The sequence below is a fragment of the Equus asinus genome, chromosome 13 (genome assembly GCF_041296235.1).
Source record: "Equus asinus isolate D_3611 breed Donkey chromosome 13, EquAss-T2T_v2, whole genome shotgun sequence".
NCBI lineage: Eukaryota > Metazoa > Chordata > Mammalia > Perissodactyla > Equidae > Equus > Equus asinus.
Genome location: NC_091802.1, coordinates 8,313,430 through 8,335,510, shown reverse-complemented (window position 1 = coordinate 8,335,510; position 22,081 = coordinate 8,313,430). Strand labels below are relative to the sequence as shown.

The window sequence follows — 22,081 nt, the reverse complement described above, 5'->3', positions numbered from 1 at the left end:
TTGGGAGATAGAACTACACCTCGTGTATTGGGGGTGGTGGGTTTGGACCACGGCTCCAGCTCAGAGTTGTGTCATGGCCTAGGAAATACGGTCCAGCAAGCAAAAGTAATTTTGAAACAATTCAAATCCTCACATGGTCCAGAATTTTCACTGGTGCATTGAAAGAGATTGGACCAAACTGAATGTGCATCGGTAGAGGACTGGGGGAATGAACAAGGAACGATTGGTGTGGAACAATTTCTTAATTTTTTTATTGTGGCAAAAAACCCACATAAGGTAAAATTCACTCTCCCAACAGTTTCCAAATGTACTGTGGAATATTGATAATCCCATGCACATTGTTGTGCACCAAATCCTCAGGAACCCCCACCCCCCACAGCACCCTGCATGACTGAAACTGCACCCACTAAACGACTCTCCACTTCCCCTTCCCCCAGCCCTTGGCAACCCCCACTCTACTTTCATCTCTATGAATTTGACCGCTCTGGGTACCTCATTTAAGTGGGATCATACAGTATTTGTCTTTTTGTGACTGGCTTATTTCTCTTAGCGTAATGTCCTCAAGGTTCATCCGTGCTGTAGCATGTGTCAGAATTCCCTTCCTTTTTAAGGCTGAATAGTATTCCATTGTATGTATAGACCACGTTTTCTTTATCCACTCATCTGTGGATGGACATTTAGGTTCCTTTTACCTCTTGACCGCTGTGAATAATGCTGCAATTTAAGATAATTTTCTTAAAGGTACAGAACTGTGTGTATAGTATGCTACCACTTCTGATAAAAAGAGAAAGGAGAGAGGAAGGGAGGAAGGAAGGAGAGAGAGAAGGAGGGGAGAAAAAGGAAAGGATAAAGGAAAAGAGGGAGTGGGAGAGGAAGGAAGGAAGGAAGGAAGGGAGGAAGGAAAAACATTCACTAACAGGCTGGTCCTCAGGCAGGGGGAACTGGGTGACTGAGGTACGGGGGTAGGCAGAAGACTTACTTTCCACTGTAAAAGTTATTGCACCTTTAAGATTTGGACCATGTAAATTTGTTATCTATTTAAAAATCTAAAGAAAATAATTTATTTTTAAAATACCTCCAGGCCTTTACCTTCATTTCTCAAAACCTCTAACAGCAATCCTTGGGCCACTCAACCCTCTCCTCTCCCATGTGCTTCTTTTACACGTCCTGAAGCTGATCCAGTGTCACTTCAGAACCCTGCTCCCCTCCTGTCCCCAGGCGCCCCCCTCCCCTCCCAGCTCTCCTGCCAGCTCTCCTCTCCACCTGTGGATCAGCGTAGCCTCGGGCTGCGGGCTCCCCTCGTGCTCCCACCTCCCCACTCAGCAGCACTAAACCGGAAAGAATCAGCTGGCTGAGAGATGTCTTCCTGTGTTGTGTTGGGGAGTGGGGGGTAGGCAAGGGGTGATGCTGATGAGGCGAGAAAGTTATAAACTTTAACATTATTGTTGTCCTGTTATACTAGTACGAGGTAAAAAATGTTAAAAACATGCATCCAGGAAACGTTTCTAAGAAAGAATTGACAGAATTTAGTAATGAGTTCTGTTCCCTTTCCTCCTCCTCCCAGTCACTTTATGCCCTGCTGCCAGCTTCTTTTTCCTAGAGCTCTGGAACTTGGGTGCCACTTTGCGGTTTTGTGTTTTGGGAAGGGAGCGTGAGATTTGGAGTCTGATGGGTTCGAATCCTGGTTCTGTCAAATTCACCAGTGTGACGGGAGCAGGTTAGCTCACCTCTGTCAGGTCAGACGACTTTGCAGTGTTCTCAGGAAACTTAGAAATAACATAGTAGGACACCTGGACTAGAGTGTGTTATGCTGTAGGTATTCCAGAAAGGACAGGAATTATTCTCACTCTGCATCCCACTTAAAAGCTTCCAACCTTCTCTGACTCATCCTTGTCAACTTCTACCCAGACCTGGCTCTTCCTGGAGAATCCAGCTGTATTTCCCCCCCAGTTCTTCTACCTCTGAGCCTGGAGGTGGGATAGGTGTCCTCCTTGCCCCTCCTGCTGCTTCTAGATTCATATCAAAAAATATCATTTGAATCTCAGGCCATCAGACGAAGCCACCCTCTCTCCTCACTGCTGTGTCGTGCACTGACAGCACTGCCCTCACTTCTCCACGATTGGGCTCCTGGCTCCTGTGACACTCCCCAGCTTCACTCCTCTCTTACCATGTGGCTATTTCTACAGACACATAAATGATCCTTCCAATAACCTGGCCTCTGGGCTCCTTGAAGCTTTTTCCTCCAGTGGTCCTGTCCCCTTCTCCATCTCAACCACTTCTTCCCGTGGCCAGTCCCAGACCTTGCATTACCAAACCAGCCCCTCATGATCCACTTTCAGCCTCCTCTTTCTCTGATTATTACTCCTGTTTTTCCTGCTCACTCCCTCTAATATCCCCATTCAACAAGCCTGTGACCCTGCTGGCACCTCCAATTCTTTGATCCTGCCGTCTTCCCGCTGTCCCTCATGCACACCCCTGTTCTTCCCCCGCTTACCCAGCTTGAGTGCCGGGCTCCATCGTTATCCTCATCATCATCATTCCCTGGCATAAGCTCCTGACTTACCGGCCTCTCCCTTGCTTTGTGGGACTTGATGGCAAAACCACAATCCTGCTGAAACCCAACTCTGTCTACTCCATTCCTGCACCCGGGAAGCTGAATGAGGCTAGAGAAAAACCAACTGGCGCCACTTTAAATTCATGAGCCTGGACTTCCAGCAGGTCTTTTATGCTTCCCAGCCAACATCCCATACGTCCTATTTTAATTATGTTCTTGCTCTTCTAGATCACTATTGCACACTTTCTTTTTTTCCTCAAATGCCCAAAATCTCCTCTACAAACCTCACTTTGTGATGCTCTTACTTCTTACTTTGTTTTAAAAAAAATGGAAACAATAGAATAAAATTTTCACAAACTCTTAATCTACCCCATCTGCCAATATCTGTGCTCATATACTCTGCCCTCCCTTCCGTCGCTACAGATGGACTGTCTGCTGCCTTCTGATGCCAACCCTAAGACTAAAACTGCCACTTTTGCTCTGAATCCTGTCCATTCTCATCTCCTTAAGGAGGTTGCCCCGGCAAGGCTCCCCTCTCTCCTACCTTCTTATTTTTTCCCTCTCCACTAGGTAATTCCCATCAGACAAAAATCCCCTTTCCTCCCACCAGCTCTCATCCCATTTCTATGGTCCCCTTTATAGAAAGATGTCTAGAATATGTGTCTACTCTTGCTCTGTTCCATTTTTTTCCTATTTTACGTTATACTCACTCATTAGGCTCTTAGCCTCACACTAAACAGAAGAGAAATTAAGAACTTTATCAAAGTCACCAATGACTGCCTCTTGACTAAATCGAATGGCCATTTGCCAGTCCTCTTCCCGCTTGACCTGTGGGCAGTGCTTGGCAGAGCTCGAGCTCGTGATGACCCTGTCCTTCTGGAAGCACTTCCTTCACTTGCCTTCCAGGACATCTGTCTTCTGTTTTTCCCCTGTCACGATGGCCACTCCTTCTCAGTTTCCACTGATGATACCGCCTCTTCTTCCCAACTTTTAGCACTGAGAGCTCTAGGACTCAGGCCTTTGACATCTCCTCTTCTTTATATGTACTCAGTTCCCTGGGGATGCTCATTCAGTTTCAGAGTTTTATGAACCATCTGTAGCTGACACCTCACAAGTTTGTAATCTCCAGCCTTTTCTGCTCCTCTGAACTCACAACTACCATATCCAACTGCCAACTCAATGTCCCCATTTAGAAGTCCAATAAATATACCAAATTCTAACGTGTCCAAAAACACACTCCTGGTCTTCCCTCAAGAACTTACTCCAGGGGGCCAGACCTGTGGCCACGTGGTTAAGTTTGCATGCTCTGCTCTGCTGCGGCCCGGGGTTCACCAGTTTGGATCCTGGGCATGGACCTACACACCACTCATCAAGCCATGCTGTGGTGGCATCCCACATAGAAGAACTAGAATGACCTACAACTAGGATATACAACTATATACTGGGGCTTTGGGGAGAAAAGGGAAAAAAAAGAAGAGGAAGATTGGCAACAGATGTTAGCTCAGGGCCAATCTTTAAAATAAAAAAAGCTTACTCCACCCTTATTCTTCCCCACTTTAGTTAATGGCAGCTCTATTCTTCCTGTTGCTCAAGTCCCAACCCTTGGTCATCCCAACTCCTCTTTTTTTCTCACAACCCCACAACTAATCCATTAATAAATCATATCGGGGCCAGCCCCATGGCCTAGTGGTTAAGTTCGGCATGCTCTGCTTCGGTGGCCTGGGTTTGCAGGTTCGGATCCTGGGAGCAGACCTACACCACTTGTCAGCCATGCTGTGGCAGCAACCCACAACACAGAGGAAGATTGCCACACATGTTAGTTCAGAGCTAATCTTTCTCAAGCAGAAGAAAGAGGAAGATTGGTAACAGATGTTAGCTCAGGGCCAATCTTCCTCAGCAAAAAAAATAAAGAAATCATATTGGCTGAGCCTTCAAAATTTATATAGAATCAAACCATTTCTTATCATTCCCATCACTACACCCCTGTGCTAAGCCACTGTCTTCTGTATTGTAGCAATAACTTGTTAAGTGATCTCTTTTTCTACTTTTGCCTCCTGGAGTCTATTCTCAACATAGCAGCTCGAGTGAGTCTACCAAAAAAGATGTCATAACAAGTCACTTATTTGTTCAGAACCCTTCAATGATTTCCATTCCTCTGAGAGTAAAAATCAAAATCCTACAGGCAGGCATACAGCTAGAATATACAACTATGTACTCGGGGCTTTGGGGAGAAGGTTTAAAAAACAAAAAAGAAGATTGGCAACAGTTGTTAGCTCAGGTGCCAATCTTTAAAAAAAAATTAATTAAAAAAATCTTACAGGCAGGGCTGCATGTGATCCAACCCCTTTTACTCACCCTGACTCTTCTTGCTCACCCTCTTCCAGTTTCACTGACTTCCATACTGCTCCTTTATCACACTAGGCATGATCCTACCTCAGGGCCTTTGCACTGGCTGTTCCTTCTACCTGCAATATACTTTCCACAAGGATCTGTTTCCCCCTTGTCCTATCCTTCCCAGTGTTTGTACAAATGTTACCTTCTCAATGAGGCCCTCATAGATCACTCCATTTACGATTGCAACCCCTCCAGCCCACACTCCTGATCCTCCTCACCTGCTTTATTTATTTCCTTTTTCACAGAACTTATTGTTTCTTGACTATCTCTCCAATAGAATCATGAGGTCAGGAATCTTTATCTGTTTTGTTCACTGATGTGCCTGGCCAGCACCTGGAACAGTGCTACCACATAATAGATACTCAACAAATATTCATCGACTGAATGAATGAGTAGCTTTTCATTTCATGGAGAGTTCATGTTCATTATTTTTCTATCACTCAGAGCCCTCCAAAATCCAACCCCAAACCTACCTACCACTTTTTCTTCAAACAACATACATTCAGTTTTTCTATGAAACTCTAATGAGTGCTTCCTATATGCCAGACCCTAGGAAGCAAACCCGCAGTTCATCCTCTCTCCCCGTCAGGCCCTCTGCCCTGGGTCGAAAGGGTCCTTTCTTGACGTGAATGTGAGAAGAGCTCAATTGGTGACATTATTTCCTGGCACTCTCTGTTCACCTGTTGTCATAAGTGCTCAGCTCAGTGGTTGTTTCCAGACGGACCAGGCAAGCATCATCCTCCGAGATTTCACGTGCTGGGTCCGGGGATTCTATTTCATAGCCAGATGGGCTTATTGACCATATACAGAACCCAATCCACCATATGAGTCCATAGTTCCTTTTCATTATTTACTTGGTAGTTACTCAAATTACCTGATCACCTGTTTTTCATTCCAGTTTTCCCTTTCCATTAGTTATGAGCTTTTGACAGGCAGATGTTCCTAGTGAGTTGTATTAGTTCAACTTTCTAAGTTTCTAGTGTTAGAAAACTCAGTTTAAACTAGCTCAGAGACTTCAAGAGCAGCTTGATTCAGGAGCTCAAATGATGTCATAGGACCTGGTCTTTCTGCATCTATAAACTCTCCCTTCTGCATCCTGGCCCAGTGCTAAGGCTCCTTATGGTAGTAAGATGGCCACCAATAGCTCCAGACTCATAGAAAGGAGAAAAATTCTCTTCCTTGAGAAGTTCAGATAAGAGACTTTGGCCTGACGCTTGTTGCCTCAGATTTGTCCACGTCCACCTCTGGATCTGGAGACTGGTACCAGGTGAAGAGAAACTATGTCGAGTGGCCAAAACCAACTAATGTTCACCCTACAGATAGATTCAAGATCCTCAACTTTGCTTCCTTTTTTAAGATACCCCCTCATACCACCTATAGACAGCTGGTCATCCTTACCTGCATTAGTCCTGTTTTTTGCCTCTGGCCTTGTGACAGTTTCAGTAACCTCCTATGCACCCTGTTGATGAGGGAGGGGTTCCTGCCCCAGGGTTATGGGGATGGCCAAACATACAACACTGGAGAGATGAGACTGACAGCAGGTTATTAGTCACGTACAGTCACAGCCCAGAGTGGGAGGACACTGTGCTATGCAGGGCCATGTGCAGGTTGTACTTGGGTAGAGTGAACAACCAGGGTCTGTGGGAGGTAAGCTTTGTAGTATAAGGAGGGTGTGGTGCCCATTGGTTCCTGTGGGAGGATGGGATTGGCTTATTTGAAAATTCCACAGGCTGGCAGGGAGCTGAAGCCTGCTACTCAGGGATAAGCAGCAACTGTGCCTGCTCCCCTTGATAAGGAGGGTTGTTTGGCTAAGGGACTTCATCTGCAGGAGCGGAGTCGGGCGGGAAACTTGGGAGGAGGTTACTCGAGGCTTTCCCAGTTTTCCCAGATGTCAAGGCAGTCCGTAATGTTGGCTCTTAGTATTAGGCCTCACAGCACGGTGGCTTGTAAAAGGACGCATGTAGCTTTCTGGGCCTTTCTCAGAATACTCTTTCTTTAAGTTCTCAGAAGGAGAATGCCTGCCTTTATTCGTGTGCACCTCTGTTACAGGTCGTTATCCCCGTCTTGGCCAATCAGAAGAATCACCTAGACTGGCCCCATGTTGTTTGTCAGGATGTCCAGCGGCACGCCCACAGCCTCCAGTGCAACCTCCTGGTTATCCTCGAGCAGGTGAAGGGGAAAACTTTGTTGCCTCTTCCAGTAGGCTCAGAGAAAATGGAGCTTGTGGATTCTGAAAAGGAGACCATGTGAGTACTGCCAGCCTGGCCATGTGGGACTCTGAGATATGGGAGATGCTGGTTTATCTGAATGTTTTCTTTACAACTTTTCTGTTCCTGACTCTGCGCGTCTCCTCGTTCTGCACACAGCCCACTGTCTGCTCTGTTTGCCAACGTCCTCGGACTGTATGTTTTGTGCTGATTACTACCCTCGCCCCAATCCCGCTGCCTGAAGTCTTTTGAGGTTATCACAACAACATGGCCTTTTTTTCCGCTCAGAATTATTTCAGCGTTGAGAGCAGCCACACAGATTTCAGTATTTTGCTTATCAGGACAGTGTCTCATCATTGGCAATGACCCAGGTCCAGTTTGCGAGATAGCCGTGCCTCTTCCCAGCATTTACCTGGCACATGATGTCACAGAAGTAACTCTGGTGGCTCTTGTTTCAGTTCCAGACCCTTCTCCCCCAGCAGCTGGAGACGTTTTTTAGGTCCTGCGGATTTTTTTTTCAAATAGAAACCAATCTGGCTCTGTTGGAGCTTGAAGTCCATGCCTCCTATGCCTGAATAGGCATCAAAACCTCAGCCTCTTCTCTTTTTAGGAGTTATGTCCACCTTCAGCTTCCACTTACCATTCAAGTTACATGCTATCTTTGTTTCTGTCCCATGGGGATTTTTTCTGTTTCTTTCAAGCCAGGCTATGTATCTAACTGATATGTATATTTTATATTCTACCCAGTATTTCTTTTTGGGAGGAGGTAGGGGGAGTTGCTCCTAACAAGATGCTTAAGGTGAAGGCAATTTCCCAAACACAGAAAAGAATTTCATCTGCTGGGTTACCAAAATAAAAATGTCCGCGATGATTTCATTTTAAGCCATTATTGGCAGTAGTAAGACAATCATCTTCTTGATGTTTTAGATCCTGAAATTAAGATGTTTTGTTGGTTCAACGTAGCAACATGGATAGATGGAGGACCATGATAGAATCCACTATCTTTATCATTTTCTTGAATGTGTGAATGAAATGTCATTGGCTATGATGCAAGGTTATGTAGAACTTAGCGCAAAGCCTCTGGATCCTGGCTTTTAATCCAGGCTCTGCCACTTACTGGCTAGGTGACTTGGGAGCAATCATTTAATCTCTCCCAGCCTCAGATTCCTCATTTGTAAAAAGGAGATGACCTTATCACCTACATCATATTCAGGGTTCTTGTGAGATGACATCTGTAAAGTTTTTAGGACAGTGCCAAGTGTTAACAGTGTTTAATAAATGGTAGCTATTATGATCAAGTTATGGAGACTTGAGATTGGGAATTGGCCAAAAGAGTAAAAATGCAAGGCCTGCTGATGTCCAGGAGGTACTAGACATTTACCTTCAAGGATAATCTGGGGGAAGGAGGTCACAATGGAAGCTGAAGTGGGTGACTTCCAAGTTGGATGACCTCCATCAAACAAGATGAGCAAATTCCCAAATGCCAACTGGCCACGTGTGCCTGAGATTACCCAGCGTTTCTGTGTGTTTGTGACAACAGGCCACTTTCCTACACAAATTCAGGCTGCCCTAATGCCATCAGTTTTCCAATGTATTGCTGTCATCATTGTATACTCAGAGCCCATGATTTGATCTGAAGAATAAGTAATGCATGGGTTGGCAATGTACTTTATAATAAGTTTTTGCTATTGGAATTCGCTACATATCTAATTTGAAGCAATGTCCCAGTTAAGTGGAAAACATTGTGGTTTAAGAAAAATATTAAATTTTCAAAATAAATAAATTCAAATTACCCTTTTCCTGTTCCTTTTGTGTTTTAACATAATAACAATTGAGGTATGTGTATCTAATCATTGCTGAGTTTGTCTCCCTTTGTTCAAATTTGATGATTTCCCAAAAGGCTGGATCATATTTCAGGGAGGTGAATATCTTCTCCTTTAATACCTTCCGTAATCCCTTGTGCCATATCATCGCTCAGTAAATATGAATTTAATTAAATTGAATGAAGATGAGTTTCCGGCATGAAAATGTGAATGATGGACTCTTTCTTTGTCACTCAGGTCCTGGGTTCTTGGCATGAACAATTTCGAGTTAAGACTTTGCGAAAAGGCAGTCAAAATGTATTTTTGATTTTTAACTCCTTCCAAAAAATTCCTCGTTTATTTATTGTGTATTGATTTATTTAAAAGGTGTATGTGGGGGAATGCTTGGGAATTCCCTTCTCCCCTGGAAAAGTGAGGACAAAGTGAAGGTGCTAGTGGTGTTCAGATGTCTGATGGTTTGCTTTGTGGAGAAGAAGGTAACTTGTTTCCCCTTACTGCAGAGGTCAGAACTGAGACCAGAGAGAGGAAATTGCAGGGAGATAGACATAGTTCAACGCAGAGACCCACATTCTCTGAGGGAGATCTGACCTACTGAGGACGGCACTGCTTTGTCAAGTAGGGAGCTTGCTGACATCGGTGGGGTTCAAGCAGAGGTGGAGTGGTTGTCTGAATGTTTTCTGTCCAATGTATTCCTGCATTGACAGAAAGACTTGATAGGATTCAAAGTTCTTAAACTGGTCTTCAGAATATTGGTGAACCCCTGAATCGTCAATATTTTGTATGAATAATTGTATATGCATGCATGCAGAAGTGTTTTGTCTATGGAGAGGATCTGTACTTTTCATTGACTACTCATTAGTCTATTATCCAACAAAGGTTAAGAAAACCTAGATGGAATGTCCCACCTTTTTTTTTTTTTTTTTTTTTGGTGAGGAAGATTGGTTTTTAGCTAACATCTGTGCCAGTCTTCCTCTACTTTGTACATGGGACGTGCCACAGCATGGCTTGATGGGTGGTGTGTAGGTGTGTTCCCAGGATCCGAACGAGCAAACCCCGGCTCCCAAAGTAGAGCGTGCAAACTTAACCACTACACCACCCGACGAGCTCCTTTCCCACCTACTTTTAAAAGATTTGGGATTCTGTTTTGGAACACCCAGCGTTGAGTTATTTCCAATGGCTCAGGAGGTTTGTTGTGTCTTTCACAGCTTGGATTCCACGGATAAGTCAGTCATCTACGCCCTTGAGTCTGCAGTGATCCAGTGGAGCCACCGAGTGCAGGTGGTGCTCAAGAGGGAGTCTTCCCAGCCACTCCTCCAAGGGGAGAACCCCACTCCTAAGGTGGAACTGGAGTTCTGGAGGAGCAGGTGGGCACGTGCCCCAACCCTGGGAAGCAGATGTCTTACGGAGAATCAAGGCCTGGGCGAGGCAGCCGTGGAGGCTGGTCCCACTTCTGGATGTTTCTCATCTCCCCTAGAGCAGACAGCTCAGTGTAGTTTGGGTCAATATAGTTTTTCTGTGCAGCAGGAGATGCACGCTTCCCCCAGGTTCAATAGTTACCCCTCCTTTCTTGGGCTACAGTCAGTATGTCTTCCGATGTTTCTTTAAAGGCTCTTTCAACTACATGTAAAAAACTGACTCACTCTTTTTCATATTTTTCTTCTATTTATCTATACCCTTCTCCTTGGTCAGTCAAGGGTATATGCACACACTTTTTGTAAGGATCTAGAAAAAGGGAGGCTTTTGGCAGTCAGCTGCAGAACAGCCTCTCCGGAGTCCCAGCCGATTGTTCGCAGGGCTAACCCTACTAACAATCTACTAACAACCCTACTAAGCCCATCGTGCACTGTGCCCAGCCCCATCGGGTTCCAGAAAGACCTAATCATTGCTCCTGCTCATTCCCCCTTTTCCTCCCCATTTCCTTGCTCCTATTTATCATTGTGCTGATTAATCTTTTACTCAAAAGGAGACAGACAGATGTTTGAGGCAGATGTCCCTGTCCTTGCATTGAATGGAGAGTGTCCGTGTCACATGACCAGGCATGCTTGTAGGGCTCCAGCCCTGTTTGCGCCGCCATGCTGAGATGCCCCATCCTTTTGCCTGGTTTCTGGCCATCTGGTTGACCTACTGTGGGCCCTTCTCCAGCAGCCTCGCTCTGACAACACCTCTCACCCCACCCCAAACCTTACTGCAAGAGCTAATGGCCTCCAGCTGCCAAGCTTTTGAGCCACCAGATGGTTGCAGCAGTGTTCCTGCTGTGACCTCCTGGAGCGGCCCCTTTGAACGTGTGTTCCCGACTCAGGCTTTTGCCCTCACTGTTCTGGGAACAGAGGTCCTGGCTCTGTGGGCTAGAGCGGCCTTCGGTGGAAGCACCCTGCAGCAGGGCTCCCTCTGTCTCTCTGAGGGTGGGTCATGACAGTGTGACTTGCATTTCCTAACATTCACCTGGATTCGTCTTCTCCATGGTGTTGCAGGTCTGAGGATCTGGAGTACATTTATAATCAGCTGAGAACGATGCAGGTGAGGGGTGTGGCTGGGCTCCTGGACAAGCTTCAGAGCAGCTACTTCCCAGCTTTCCAAGCCATGTTCAGAGATGTTGTATCAGGTGAGAACCAGCAAGTGTTTTCATAAATACGCTTGACACATTTCTGATTTAGTGCTGAATTATCTTCTTTCTTTGATTTCAGCAGCTTCCAGTCCTTACAGCTCTCCAACCTGACACAAGCTAACATGTTGGCAAGAATCCCAAATCTAGAAGCAGGAAAGCAGTTACCCTGTGCTCTGTTTGCATTTCCACTGCTTTGTGACCCAAGCAAAGTCACTTAACCTCTCTGAGCTTTAGTGCATACCATGGTTATTGTGCAAACGCTTCCCACCTACTTCCCTGGGCCATTGTGAGATAATGCAAGTGGAAGTATTTTACTGAGTGTACCACACTGTACAAATGCATGTTGTTATCTCTCACCTCTGGAATTCAGGTCCCTCCACCCCTGGCTCTTTGAAAAGTCTCTATTCCATTTCTAGCTCCATTCTGCTTTTTCTGTTCCTACTGTCAGATGGGACTGCAATTTCCTGGCCATCTGAGCACCAGACAAGATCGGCCCTTGTCAAAACTGCACAGCAAGCAGTCTCTAATTAGCAGTAGATCCATTTTCTCAGGGCTTCCTCTCCCGTCACCAGCGCACTTTGCTTCTTCCCTTTCTCTTCTCAGACCTTCTTCTGGCTCTTCAGTATTGTAGTTCAGAATGTGCTTTTAAAGGTGTTTGCAATTTCATATGAGTTAAGTAAGCTTAACCCAAGCAGTGATTTTCAAACTTTCTTTCTTGATCAGAACTCTTTCTTTAAATATAATGTCCTAAGTCCAAAATGTAAAACTAACCAAGGTATATTTGCTTTGTTAAAGAGGGGAGCATCCTGAGTCCAGAGCCCACTGGTTGATCCCTTGTCCCACCTTCTCCTCCTCGTGGCGTGGGGTTTGGAAACCATCCATCTACCAGAACAGAAGTTCCCATGGCGGAGCTTCTGACACGCGCCATATGACAGAGAAGAACTGGCATAAGTCGCTAGTCTTGGAGGTCCTGCTGGGCCCTGAAATCTTATCACAGAGGCCTCTCGGCCAGCGCAGAAAGCTGGCTTGGAACGAGGTCCCTCTGGGGACTTCAGTTTGTTGCTTCACTGGGAGATTTTGTGTCCCAGAGGAATCAACTCTTGCTCCCAATTTATACTTCAGTTCAAACGGGACAGGGGTCCCAGAAAGTAGGATGTGTGCCGCTATTGGTGTGCGAGGTGACTGTGGGAAACGTACGGACAGATATATTAAAACATATGTGAAAAGGTAACTCTGTTTTGGCAAATGATGCAAGTTTTTCATTTAAAGTTTTCATTTTATATAATTCTATCTAGGTTAAAATGAGAGCAAATTTAGAAAAAAGTATTAAGTAATAGTATAGGTTGTATGCAGACATAAATATCATAAAGGAGGTATGCAAATGACTGAAATTTGAGGCTCTAAAATAAAACAATGTAGTAAAAGTATATTTATAAGTTAGTTATTTAGAGCCCCAAATATATTTTTCATGTTAATAGATTAATAGACTATAATTATGCACATTGATGAATAGCTGTAAAAGATTTCATTCCCTAAGCCAGCTTCAAAAAGTTCATTGCAGTAGAATATATGATGGCAATGAAAAGCAATTAGAAAAAACAATACCGTTATAATAGTACCAGATAAACACTCCTGTAAAAATAGAAATCCTTGAAATATATAACTCAATTCCGCTAATGGAAGAAGAGAAATTTTGGTTAGTGAAGTTCGGTAGAGACGTGGTCAGAAATTTTGGTGGGATCTTCAGAGAATAACAATATTTTAGCACCTGGCAACTGATTTTCTCATTTCTAGTTTAATTTCAGAGCATCTGTCTTTCTTTATCCTAAATAACTATACTATGTGTATTATTCTTATTAGTCATGATCAGGGTAGTTTTTGGGCTCACTCATGGACTGAAGAGAGGGAGAGGAAAAGAAATATTCCTGGATTAGTGGGCACGAAGTGGAAAACAGTGAGAAGTAAAGCAGGAGGTTAAAAGGAGGTGGGAAAAAGTGTGGGAACAAGATTGTCTGAAGTGGAACTGATTGGGCCATGAAAAACCTTGGAAAACAGGAATCATCAGTACTCTGGAGGGAAAAGAACAAGGGCGATAAAGACTAATGGGGAGCTCTCTTCTCTGGCCACAGGGGGCAGGATTGGCACAGTACAGCCTGTGGCCAGTCTGGATCTGTGTAGGAGGATATATGTGGAAGAGAAGTCAGAGTGCACTGGAGCCCACGTCGACGGGCTTGCCGTGGCTCCTGAGAGCCTGCCGTGTGCAACTTGTTTCAAACCCCCCTCCCCAAAACTCAGTGCACTCAAGTTGGTAGCTTGAAATCAGATGTGGTGGGAAGATTGGGAATATTTACACCACAGAAATTGGCAAATGCTACAGATGAAGCCTTTTGTCCCAGAAGAGCCTGTTAAAGATTTATCAGCAAACCACTGGACGTCCCTGGGCAAGTGGCCGTTTATATTTACATTTTTTAAAAGGCTTGAGCCCAAACTTGTTTGTCTCTCTTTCTTCATTTCTTTGTGAGCCAAGCACCCTGGGCTGATGAGCTAGCCCTCAAAAATTGTACTCTTAGAAGTCAAAGGAGTGCCTGTTTGTATGATTAAAGGAGATTTTGCTTGTTAAAGATGTATCATAAAGAGAAAGCCTCTCTGGCCTCAGGGTCTCAGCGTCCTTTCTCAGGGCACATGTGAAGGCCAGAGCGTGAGCGCGTGAGCGTGGCTGCTGGCCTCTGACGTCCCCCGTCCCCACACAGTGCTTTTGATTCTTCCGTCACCTCCCCCACTGAAGAACCACTGCTCTAATCAGTGTGCTGTGATATCTGACCTTCAAAAATTCCATCCCCATACTACTTCCCACAACTCCGTTTGGGGTGTAACGTACAAATGTACTTTAAGTGTACGGATGTACACATCACAAACTCCTGTGTGCAGTCAGCCCCCACAACCATCAAGTTCAACATAATAAACTTGGGGAAATCCTGCTTTTGCTCAGCTAGGCAGGGCTGGCTGATTCATGGGAAGACCCTAGGCAAGCTATTTAGGTCTTAATTTCTTCTCTTATAAAGTAGGAGTAATAATGCTACCTCGCAGGGTTTTCTATGAGATGTCTAGTGAGTAGGACGATGCTTGGTATATTGAAACTCTTTACTAAATAGTGTATATTTTGAGTTCCCTTTAAGATGAACAGAGAGCTTCATCCACATAAGCTAAGACTGTCTTCATCCACATACCTAAGACAGTCTGCTCTCATATGACAGCACCTTATTATTGGCCTGAGAAAGAACCAGCCTTTGTAAACCCTCCCTTCCAGTTCAGCTTGTTCAGTGGGCTTTTGCATCCCCCCTCAGTGTCTGTGCAGACATTAGTGCCTGATGCTACTGGTTTTCCTGCTTTCCCTTCTCAGTGACTACAAGATGACTGATGAAAGGAGCCTCTCTTTCCTTGACTGTGTTCAGAGGAAATGGTAGGAGATTCTCCTGGCGTTGGAAACCAGCAGAGCCTACCATAATCAGTCTGTACTATTTCTCTATTCCCTATGACTTCTCCTCCATAAAGAGCTCGATGAGATTCTTTATTAGCAAATGTTTATCAGAGACGTTATCATTCATGGAACGCCTGCTGTAGTGCAGGCCCTGTGCTGGCTGCATGTGAAGATTCTCTCTGTGCTACTTTCGGGCCTTCACAAGAACCCTTTAAATTAGTTACTGTTCAGCCTATTTTTGAGACTCAGAGAGGTCAAACGTGCCCAAGGTCATACAACAGGTGAGCGTCTGGGACGGCATTTGAAGGCAGATCTTTCTGACTCTAAAACGTGTCCTCAGCCATCTATTATATATTGCCTCGGAGACTTCAGCAGCAAGGGAATCAGCACACAGTCACAGAGGATATTATACACACACAGCACCAGCCCGGGGCTGGGAGGGCCGAGAAGACGTCCAGGTACAGGAATTTTGTAAGAGAGACTCCTCCGACCATTATCCTAGCTGTCAGGGGCTCTGCAGATTTCCATATCTCTGCACAAGAGCTAGAAAGTTCGTGAGGCCAGCCTTCTCTCTGCTCTCTCAGTTCAGGAAGGAATCGCAGCCATCACTTGGCACATCCTTCACTCCCCAGCCTCCAGGGCTCCACTTAGTGGGTGCGAACCTCAAGCAGGGCCGGTGACAGTCTCCACTTCCTTCCAGCTCTGACAGAGGCGCAGGACATCCACACACACCTGATGCCGCTCCACCGCCACCTGGAGGCCCTGGAGAGCCTGGAGTTCCCAGAGGTGAAGCCACGGCTGCAGCCACTGCTCCACGTGCTCTGTCTGATTTGGGCCACGTGCAAGTCCTACCGCTCCCCAGGGCGGCTCACTGTGCTGCTCCAGGAGATCTGCAACCTTCTCATCCAGCAGGTTGGCCACCCCAGGACCCCCAGCAACCTTTCCCTGGGGGCTTGGCACTGAGTCACAGCAAAGAGTAAAGTGTGCGTTTTTTTAGGGCGGGGAAATAGTTAGGGTCCAAAGGGTTCTCACACTTGAATTATTTTACTGTCGCAGCCAATAACTCACAAAGATGCCCTCAGTGTGGGAACACCTGGGAGGCCCAGTCTTCCTTTCCCCTCTGCCCAAGACTCTGGGTTAGGTGAAGGGTGAGGGTGGTGAATTTCAACCTCCTTAATGATGTGTGCTGATGGACTGATGTTAAGTCGGCAGCAAAGCCCAACCTTTAAGAATGCTGCCTCTGGGGTCAGGCATCCCTGTGCCAAATCCTGCTTCACCACTTGTTAGCTGTGTGTACCTGGGCAAGTCACTTACCTGCTCTGTGCCACACCTTGCCCCTCTGTGCAATGGTGAAAAGGAGAGGATTATCTCAAAGGGTTGCAGGGTGCCCCTGAGGCTCCGATGGAGTCACACTTGTCAAAGCTTACAGTGTGCCCGGCACTTGCTAAGCACTCAGCGCCTGTGAGCTACAAAAAAGCAGCTTGTTGGATTACACGCTCCATGCTCCTCGCTCTTAGGGACTCATGGCGCCAAAGAGGGCAGCGTAAATCTCAAGGAGAGTGGGCCTGTGAACAGATTGGAGGTCTTAACAAGTTTTGGGTTATCTTCCCCCCAAATTGGGTTTCTTTTCCCTCTAAGCAGCTGCAACCCTGAGAAAACAATAAACACAATTAAAGAGTAATTATTAATAACTAACATCTGTGGAGCACATTGCAGGCTCCAAATTAGTGTGACGTTCACAGTCCTGGTCATTTTCAGGTGATCCCTGAGAGGTGAGCAGAGAGACCCTTGTTAAGTTATTATTATTTAAAGATGTGGGCTAAGGCTCAGGGAGGTTAACTGAGTTGCCAAAGGCCACCCGACCTGGAACCGGAAGCCAGGTTGTTTGACTCCTGGACCAGCACTTTCCATCACTCCATGTTTGTCCGCCAGGACTCTTGATTGAAAAAAAGATTTGATTTGAAGAAAAACCAACCAAAACTAGCATCAACAAAAAGATAATTTATTAGTTATGTACCTCAAAAGTCCAAGATAAGGCCGGCTTCAGCCCTGGCTTACAATAAGGCCTTACATGACGTCACCAGGACCCAGTTATTTCTGCCACCCCCTCTCGTGGTGAAGATGGCTGTCCCACAGCTTCAGCTTCACAGCTTTCCAGGTTCAGGTCCCTTGGAAACAGGGAAATAATTACGGTCCAAAGAATTCTGGCGCTTGAATTATTTTACTATAGAAAGCCAGTAAGTCACAAAAGAACACCTGCCCCAGCCCCAACTGGCCCCCAAAATTCTCACTCTGTTTCTTTGTCTCTCATTGGTCACTGGCACATCCCTGAGTCCATCACTGACTATCTGGCCTGAACCCAGGTCCCAGTCCACTGTGGAGCTGAGGATGGGGTCAGATGTTTCCTATATTATGCTTCTAGAAAATATTACTTGGGCAATTATTTGGTTCAGAGTTGATGTGGGCAAAGTTGTGGGATGTCCCGCACCCACAGCCAGGCTTAGTAACACTAATCTGTTTGCATTCCAGGCCTCTAATTACCTCAGCCCAGAAGACCTCCTGAGAAGTGAGGTAGAAGAAAGTCAGAGAAAACTGCAAGTGGTCATGGACACCTTGAACACCTTCAAGCAGATGTTTCAGGACAGAAGGGAGAATCTTCATACTTACTTCAAAGAGAACCAGGAGGTCAGAGAGTGGGATTTCCAGTCTTCTTTGGTCTTTGTGCGATTGGATGGCTTCCTGGGGCGATTGCACATGGTGGAGGTGAGTGTGTTCATTCCCCTCAGACTCCCAGCTCCACACAGGAGTAAGCAATCTGGGGATCCAAAAAGCAAAATAAGAAAATGAACATGGTGGCCAACCCTCGATTGGTTGGAAGAACCCATAATAAGATTCAATAAATATTTGGATTGATTGGTTGGATTGATCATCACGTAATGGTGGTTCTATTAGAAGTTTAGGAAATTCTGATCATAGACCCATGTAGGAAGAAAGCCCAAGGAATCAGTCCACTAATTCAGTTGGTTTTCAAATTGCCCATGGTCTTCGAACTTTATTTCAGATAAGCTTTTGCTAGAAATTCCGATGTGCAAAATTAAAGTGAGCTCATCTGGCTGCAGCTGGCCATTCCCACAAAGCCTCTGCTTTGAAATTCTCCTCCACTCTCCCATCCTCAACTGGCTCCAAAACTATAAAACTAGTGAATCCCTGTGCAAAAGAAATATGACTTTTGCTCAAAGTTGTGTCTTTTCCCCAATTATTTAAAAGTTAATGCAAATGTTAGTTAAAGGACCAGGGTGAGAAGACAGGAAGCTTTTTCTTTTGATTGTTTTCATCCAGTGAATATTACGTGGTTAACAGGTCTATATTTGTGGATTGAACTTTGCGGGGAGGGCACTTGGCATAATAAAATGAAGTACATATTTATCCTAAAACTTATTTGAGAAATTTGGGGTCAAGTTCAAGGTTAGGGTAATAGCCAAGGGGACCAAGAAGGAATTAGAATCATATTTCTAGCTATTATCCGCAGAGATTTGAGATGAAGAGAGGAAATATGTTGGGAAGAGGCTGTGATAAGTGGGACAAACCATGGGATTATGAGGGTAAGAGAGTATGAGACTGAATCTGTTCATTTCAGTTCAAAAAGCACTGATCACAGTCATGTGCTAGGCACTGAGTGAGGTACTGCAGATACAACGATGATTGAAATATGGTTTTGCCTGTGTCAAAAACCGAACTCTGAATGTTGAATAAGGCAAAGCAGAAAGATGCATTTATTGCAAGGCTTTCAACCTATAAGTCAGGAAACTCAAGGCTACGGGAGCAATGAGTTCCCTGTTGCTCACAGACTGAGGGATTTTTATGGGGTAAATACGGAAGTCATTTGGCTTTTTCAGAAGATTGGTTGTCTAGTGGTCTTCTTTCTTGTTTGGATCAGGGTAGCTGAGTCGGGAACAGGAAGCCCAGAGATATTATAAACAGACTTGGCATTTGGGGATTGGCTTGAGTCCCAGAAGAGCTGTAAATTCCTGTAAGGTTAGGTTGAGTTTCCTCCATGCACCTGCGTTGACCATCTCCATTTTGTCCCTGACATAAATGATTCCATTTTGGTTTGGTTCTACACCTGTAAGACACTCATGGGCTGGTAGCAAGAGAAGGTAGACAGACTAATGGAACAGATCCAGGGATGGAAACACACAGAATCAGGAAACGTATTTGAGGTGTATTAAATGCCATGATAAAAGAGAAATTGGTGTATTTTGAGGAGCAAGAAAGAGGGGTCCCTGACCCAGAGGGACTCTGAGAAAGTGAGGTGCACAAGAGGAAATAAATTTCGAAACTGGAGTAGGAATTCGCCAGGAAAAGAAACTGGGGAAGGGCATAAGACAGAGAAAGTGTATAAGCGAGAAAGCCAGAAGCTAGGTCTTGTGACAAGCATACCTCAAGTCCTTCATTAGGATCATGGAGAGTAGAAATAATTGATATCTAGCTTCATCCTCCATGCCTCCCTTTTCCACTGCAGCTCTTGATGGGCACCCTCTCCTCTCCTCCCCTTCCACCCTATCCTTGTGTCCCACATCAATCTCTTCACTGTTGTTTAACCAGGTGACAGACACTCCTGCCCCAAACTGCCCCTGGCCTGGCTGACCACGGGGGAACAGCTGCCATGACGGCCTTGCAGGCTCTCCAGCCCTGTGGACAGCCCTGGTCGCAGAGCAGAAGCAGAGCCCAGCTCAGAAATGACTGTTGGGCTGGGGCCTCAGGCCCTGTGCACACAGGCTGATGATGTGACTTTGCATATAGACAGCTATTCTAACGTTAGGGCCCCTAGTCTGCTGGGTATATTCAGTAAATACAAGCGGCAAAGGCCACCGGTCTCCCCAGAGTCATTACCCTCACAATAGTCAGCTCTCAGGCTGCTTTTCCTTTCGGAATCAAGGGCACAGATGCACAAAAAGCAGTTGCCCCAGATTAATTAGAGGATGACTTGAATGTCACCATGCTCTCATCTTCCTGCTTCTTTTCCTCTTAAGCTTTCAGTCCTTTGCTCTGATTTACCTCTTTGCTCTTAGGCCAAACTCCACATTTCTTCTCTCTGCTGCTTTTCTCTCTTCCCTCCTTTCCCTCTTCCTTTCCTTTCCACTTGGCTCCCTTCCCTTTTCTGTTCCTCTCTCTTGTTCTTCTTATCTGTTTGTTCTCCCTGAATTCCACGATTTTCCATTTTCTCATGGCTTCTCCTTTCCTCTGTCCTGGTCTTTCCTCCCCTCGTTTTTTTCTCATCTCCCAAACATTTGCTCAGACTCATCTCCTTGCGCTCTGGCTCCCCCATCTCTCCGCTCCTCGGAGCAGAGCAGCGCAGCTGGACACGGGACTATCGATCGTCTCTGCGCATATTTCATGTAGCCCTTTAGTTAACATTCTGTGTATCCCTGTGATGGATGCCTGTTTGAAATGGGATTAATCTGCTTCTCTCCAGCAAGAATTAGCATGAGCCTAGCCTTATTCATCTTGCTGTTCTAATGCAATATTCAGCCACTGAGACATGGGTAGTTGCAATTAATAAATACATGAAGCCAAGTTAATAAAATGACATCAGTGCATTTACCCTTCTCCGTGATCACGTCCAGGGTATATTGCAAAGGGCTGATTTTTAATATTCACAATTCTCTCAGGATTGTTTCCTCTGATTTGTGTGGCTTTATTTGCTCTTTCGCTCTTGCTCTTTGGCACAAGAAACTTTTATTGTGAAGATCTGCTCTTCCCCTCTGGGCGCCTGCTGAAATGCAGCTGGGGACGGGGCTGTTTGGCAGGAGGGGGTGTATTGCTGAGCAGTTTCCAGCAGGTCTGCAGCGTGTGGAGTAATCGCATCATTAGCATTCCACCCTCCTCCTCCTCACAGCCATAATCCACTGATCTCTCAGAGTTAACCCTTGCGAGGGAATGGAGGAAAAGAAAAATGAAGAAGTAACAGTTGTCCTAACAGCTAGGTATCAGCGCTCTTACTTTAACAAATGAGCACAATTAAGCGTGACACAGAAATTAACTTGTCCGGAGCCACGCAGCTCAGGCAGGTTTAGCTGGGATTTGTACCCCGGGGCGGATGGTTCCAAGCATCGTCTTTCCACCAAAGTTGGATTTGTCCCAGGGAGTTCAAAAAGCCCATTTCCCTCCGTCTCCCTCCTGCTTCCCTCCCTCCGTTTTCAGGATCCCAACCTGGTTTTGTGGTTTTATTCTTCCCTTATATATTCTGCCTTTGCATACTCTATTTTTACAGTATGATTTCTAGGTCTTTTAATCTAAAGTCGTTTGGGTAAAATTATAATTCCCATTCCGTGAAAGGGCCTTACTTGACTTTATGACTGACTAAGGAAATCCCAAAAGTGTATAAAGCCTTTGCAATTTGAACGAATAGTCAAAAATCAAAGGGGAAAAGAATCGTTCAGCTGCCTCTTTATTTTTCCCCTCACTCTGCCTTCCTGCTCAATTCTCCAGCACTCACACACCCCACACACCGCACACACACACATACACACATTCACTGCACACATGTACACAACACCACACACATCATACACACCCCACAAACACACATCCCACACAAATACCCACACACACTGCACATATACACACAATGCTACACACACCCCGCACACATATACACATACCCCATACACCACCACCCACACATACGCACACACACAGAGTTCATTTTTGTGCCATGATGTTGTAGATTCTGCATACCCCCTGTTTATAGCTCTGCCCGCAGCCTCTCCCCTCCGAACAATGCAGTAAGTAAGCAGCTTGGAGATAACCCTCCTCTCTTTCATTATAAAATTGCTGTGAAGCTGTGATTCACTTGGAGACAAAATGATTTCCTGCTGAGGCTTTATGCAAGGTGATTAGCAGGGAGATAGGTAATAAGCTGACCTAATACACACCGCATCCTCTTTGCTCTTTCCGCCATCTCCAGCCACTCCGCCGCCTCCTTTCATTCGGGCCTAATTGGGCCGGCTTCCCTTG

The 22,081-nt window shown here is 45.5% G+C and overlaps 1 protein-coding gene across 1 annotated transcript in view; it reads left to right on the top strand.

The window, feature by feature from the left end:
• DNAH9 (dynein axonemal heavy chain 9) overlaps nucleotides 1-22,081 on the top strand; it is a 326,432-nt gene that overhangs the window by 1,896 nt on the left and 302,455 nt on the right. Inside the window, exons 2-6 of the mRNA XM_070482321.1 lie at nucleotides 6,998-7,194; nucleotides 10,184-10,342; nucleotides 11,450-11,580; nucleotides 15,762-15,973; nucleotides 17,591-17,824. Of these exons, the coding sequence (XP_070338422.1) occupies nucleotides 6,998-7,194; nucleotides 10,184-10,342; nucleotides 11,450-11,580; nucleotides 15,762-15,973; nucleotides 17,591-17,824 (933 nt within the window). The remainder of the gene's footprint in view (nucleotides 1-6,997; nucleotides 7,195-10,183; nucleotides 10,343-11,449; nucleotides 11,581-15,761; nucleotides 15,974-17,590; nucleotides 17,825-22,081) is intronic.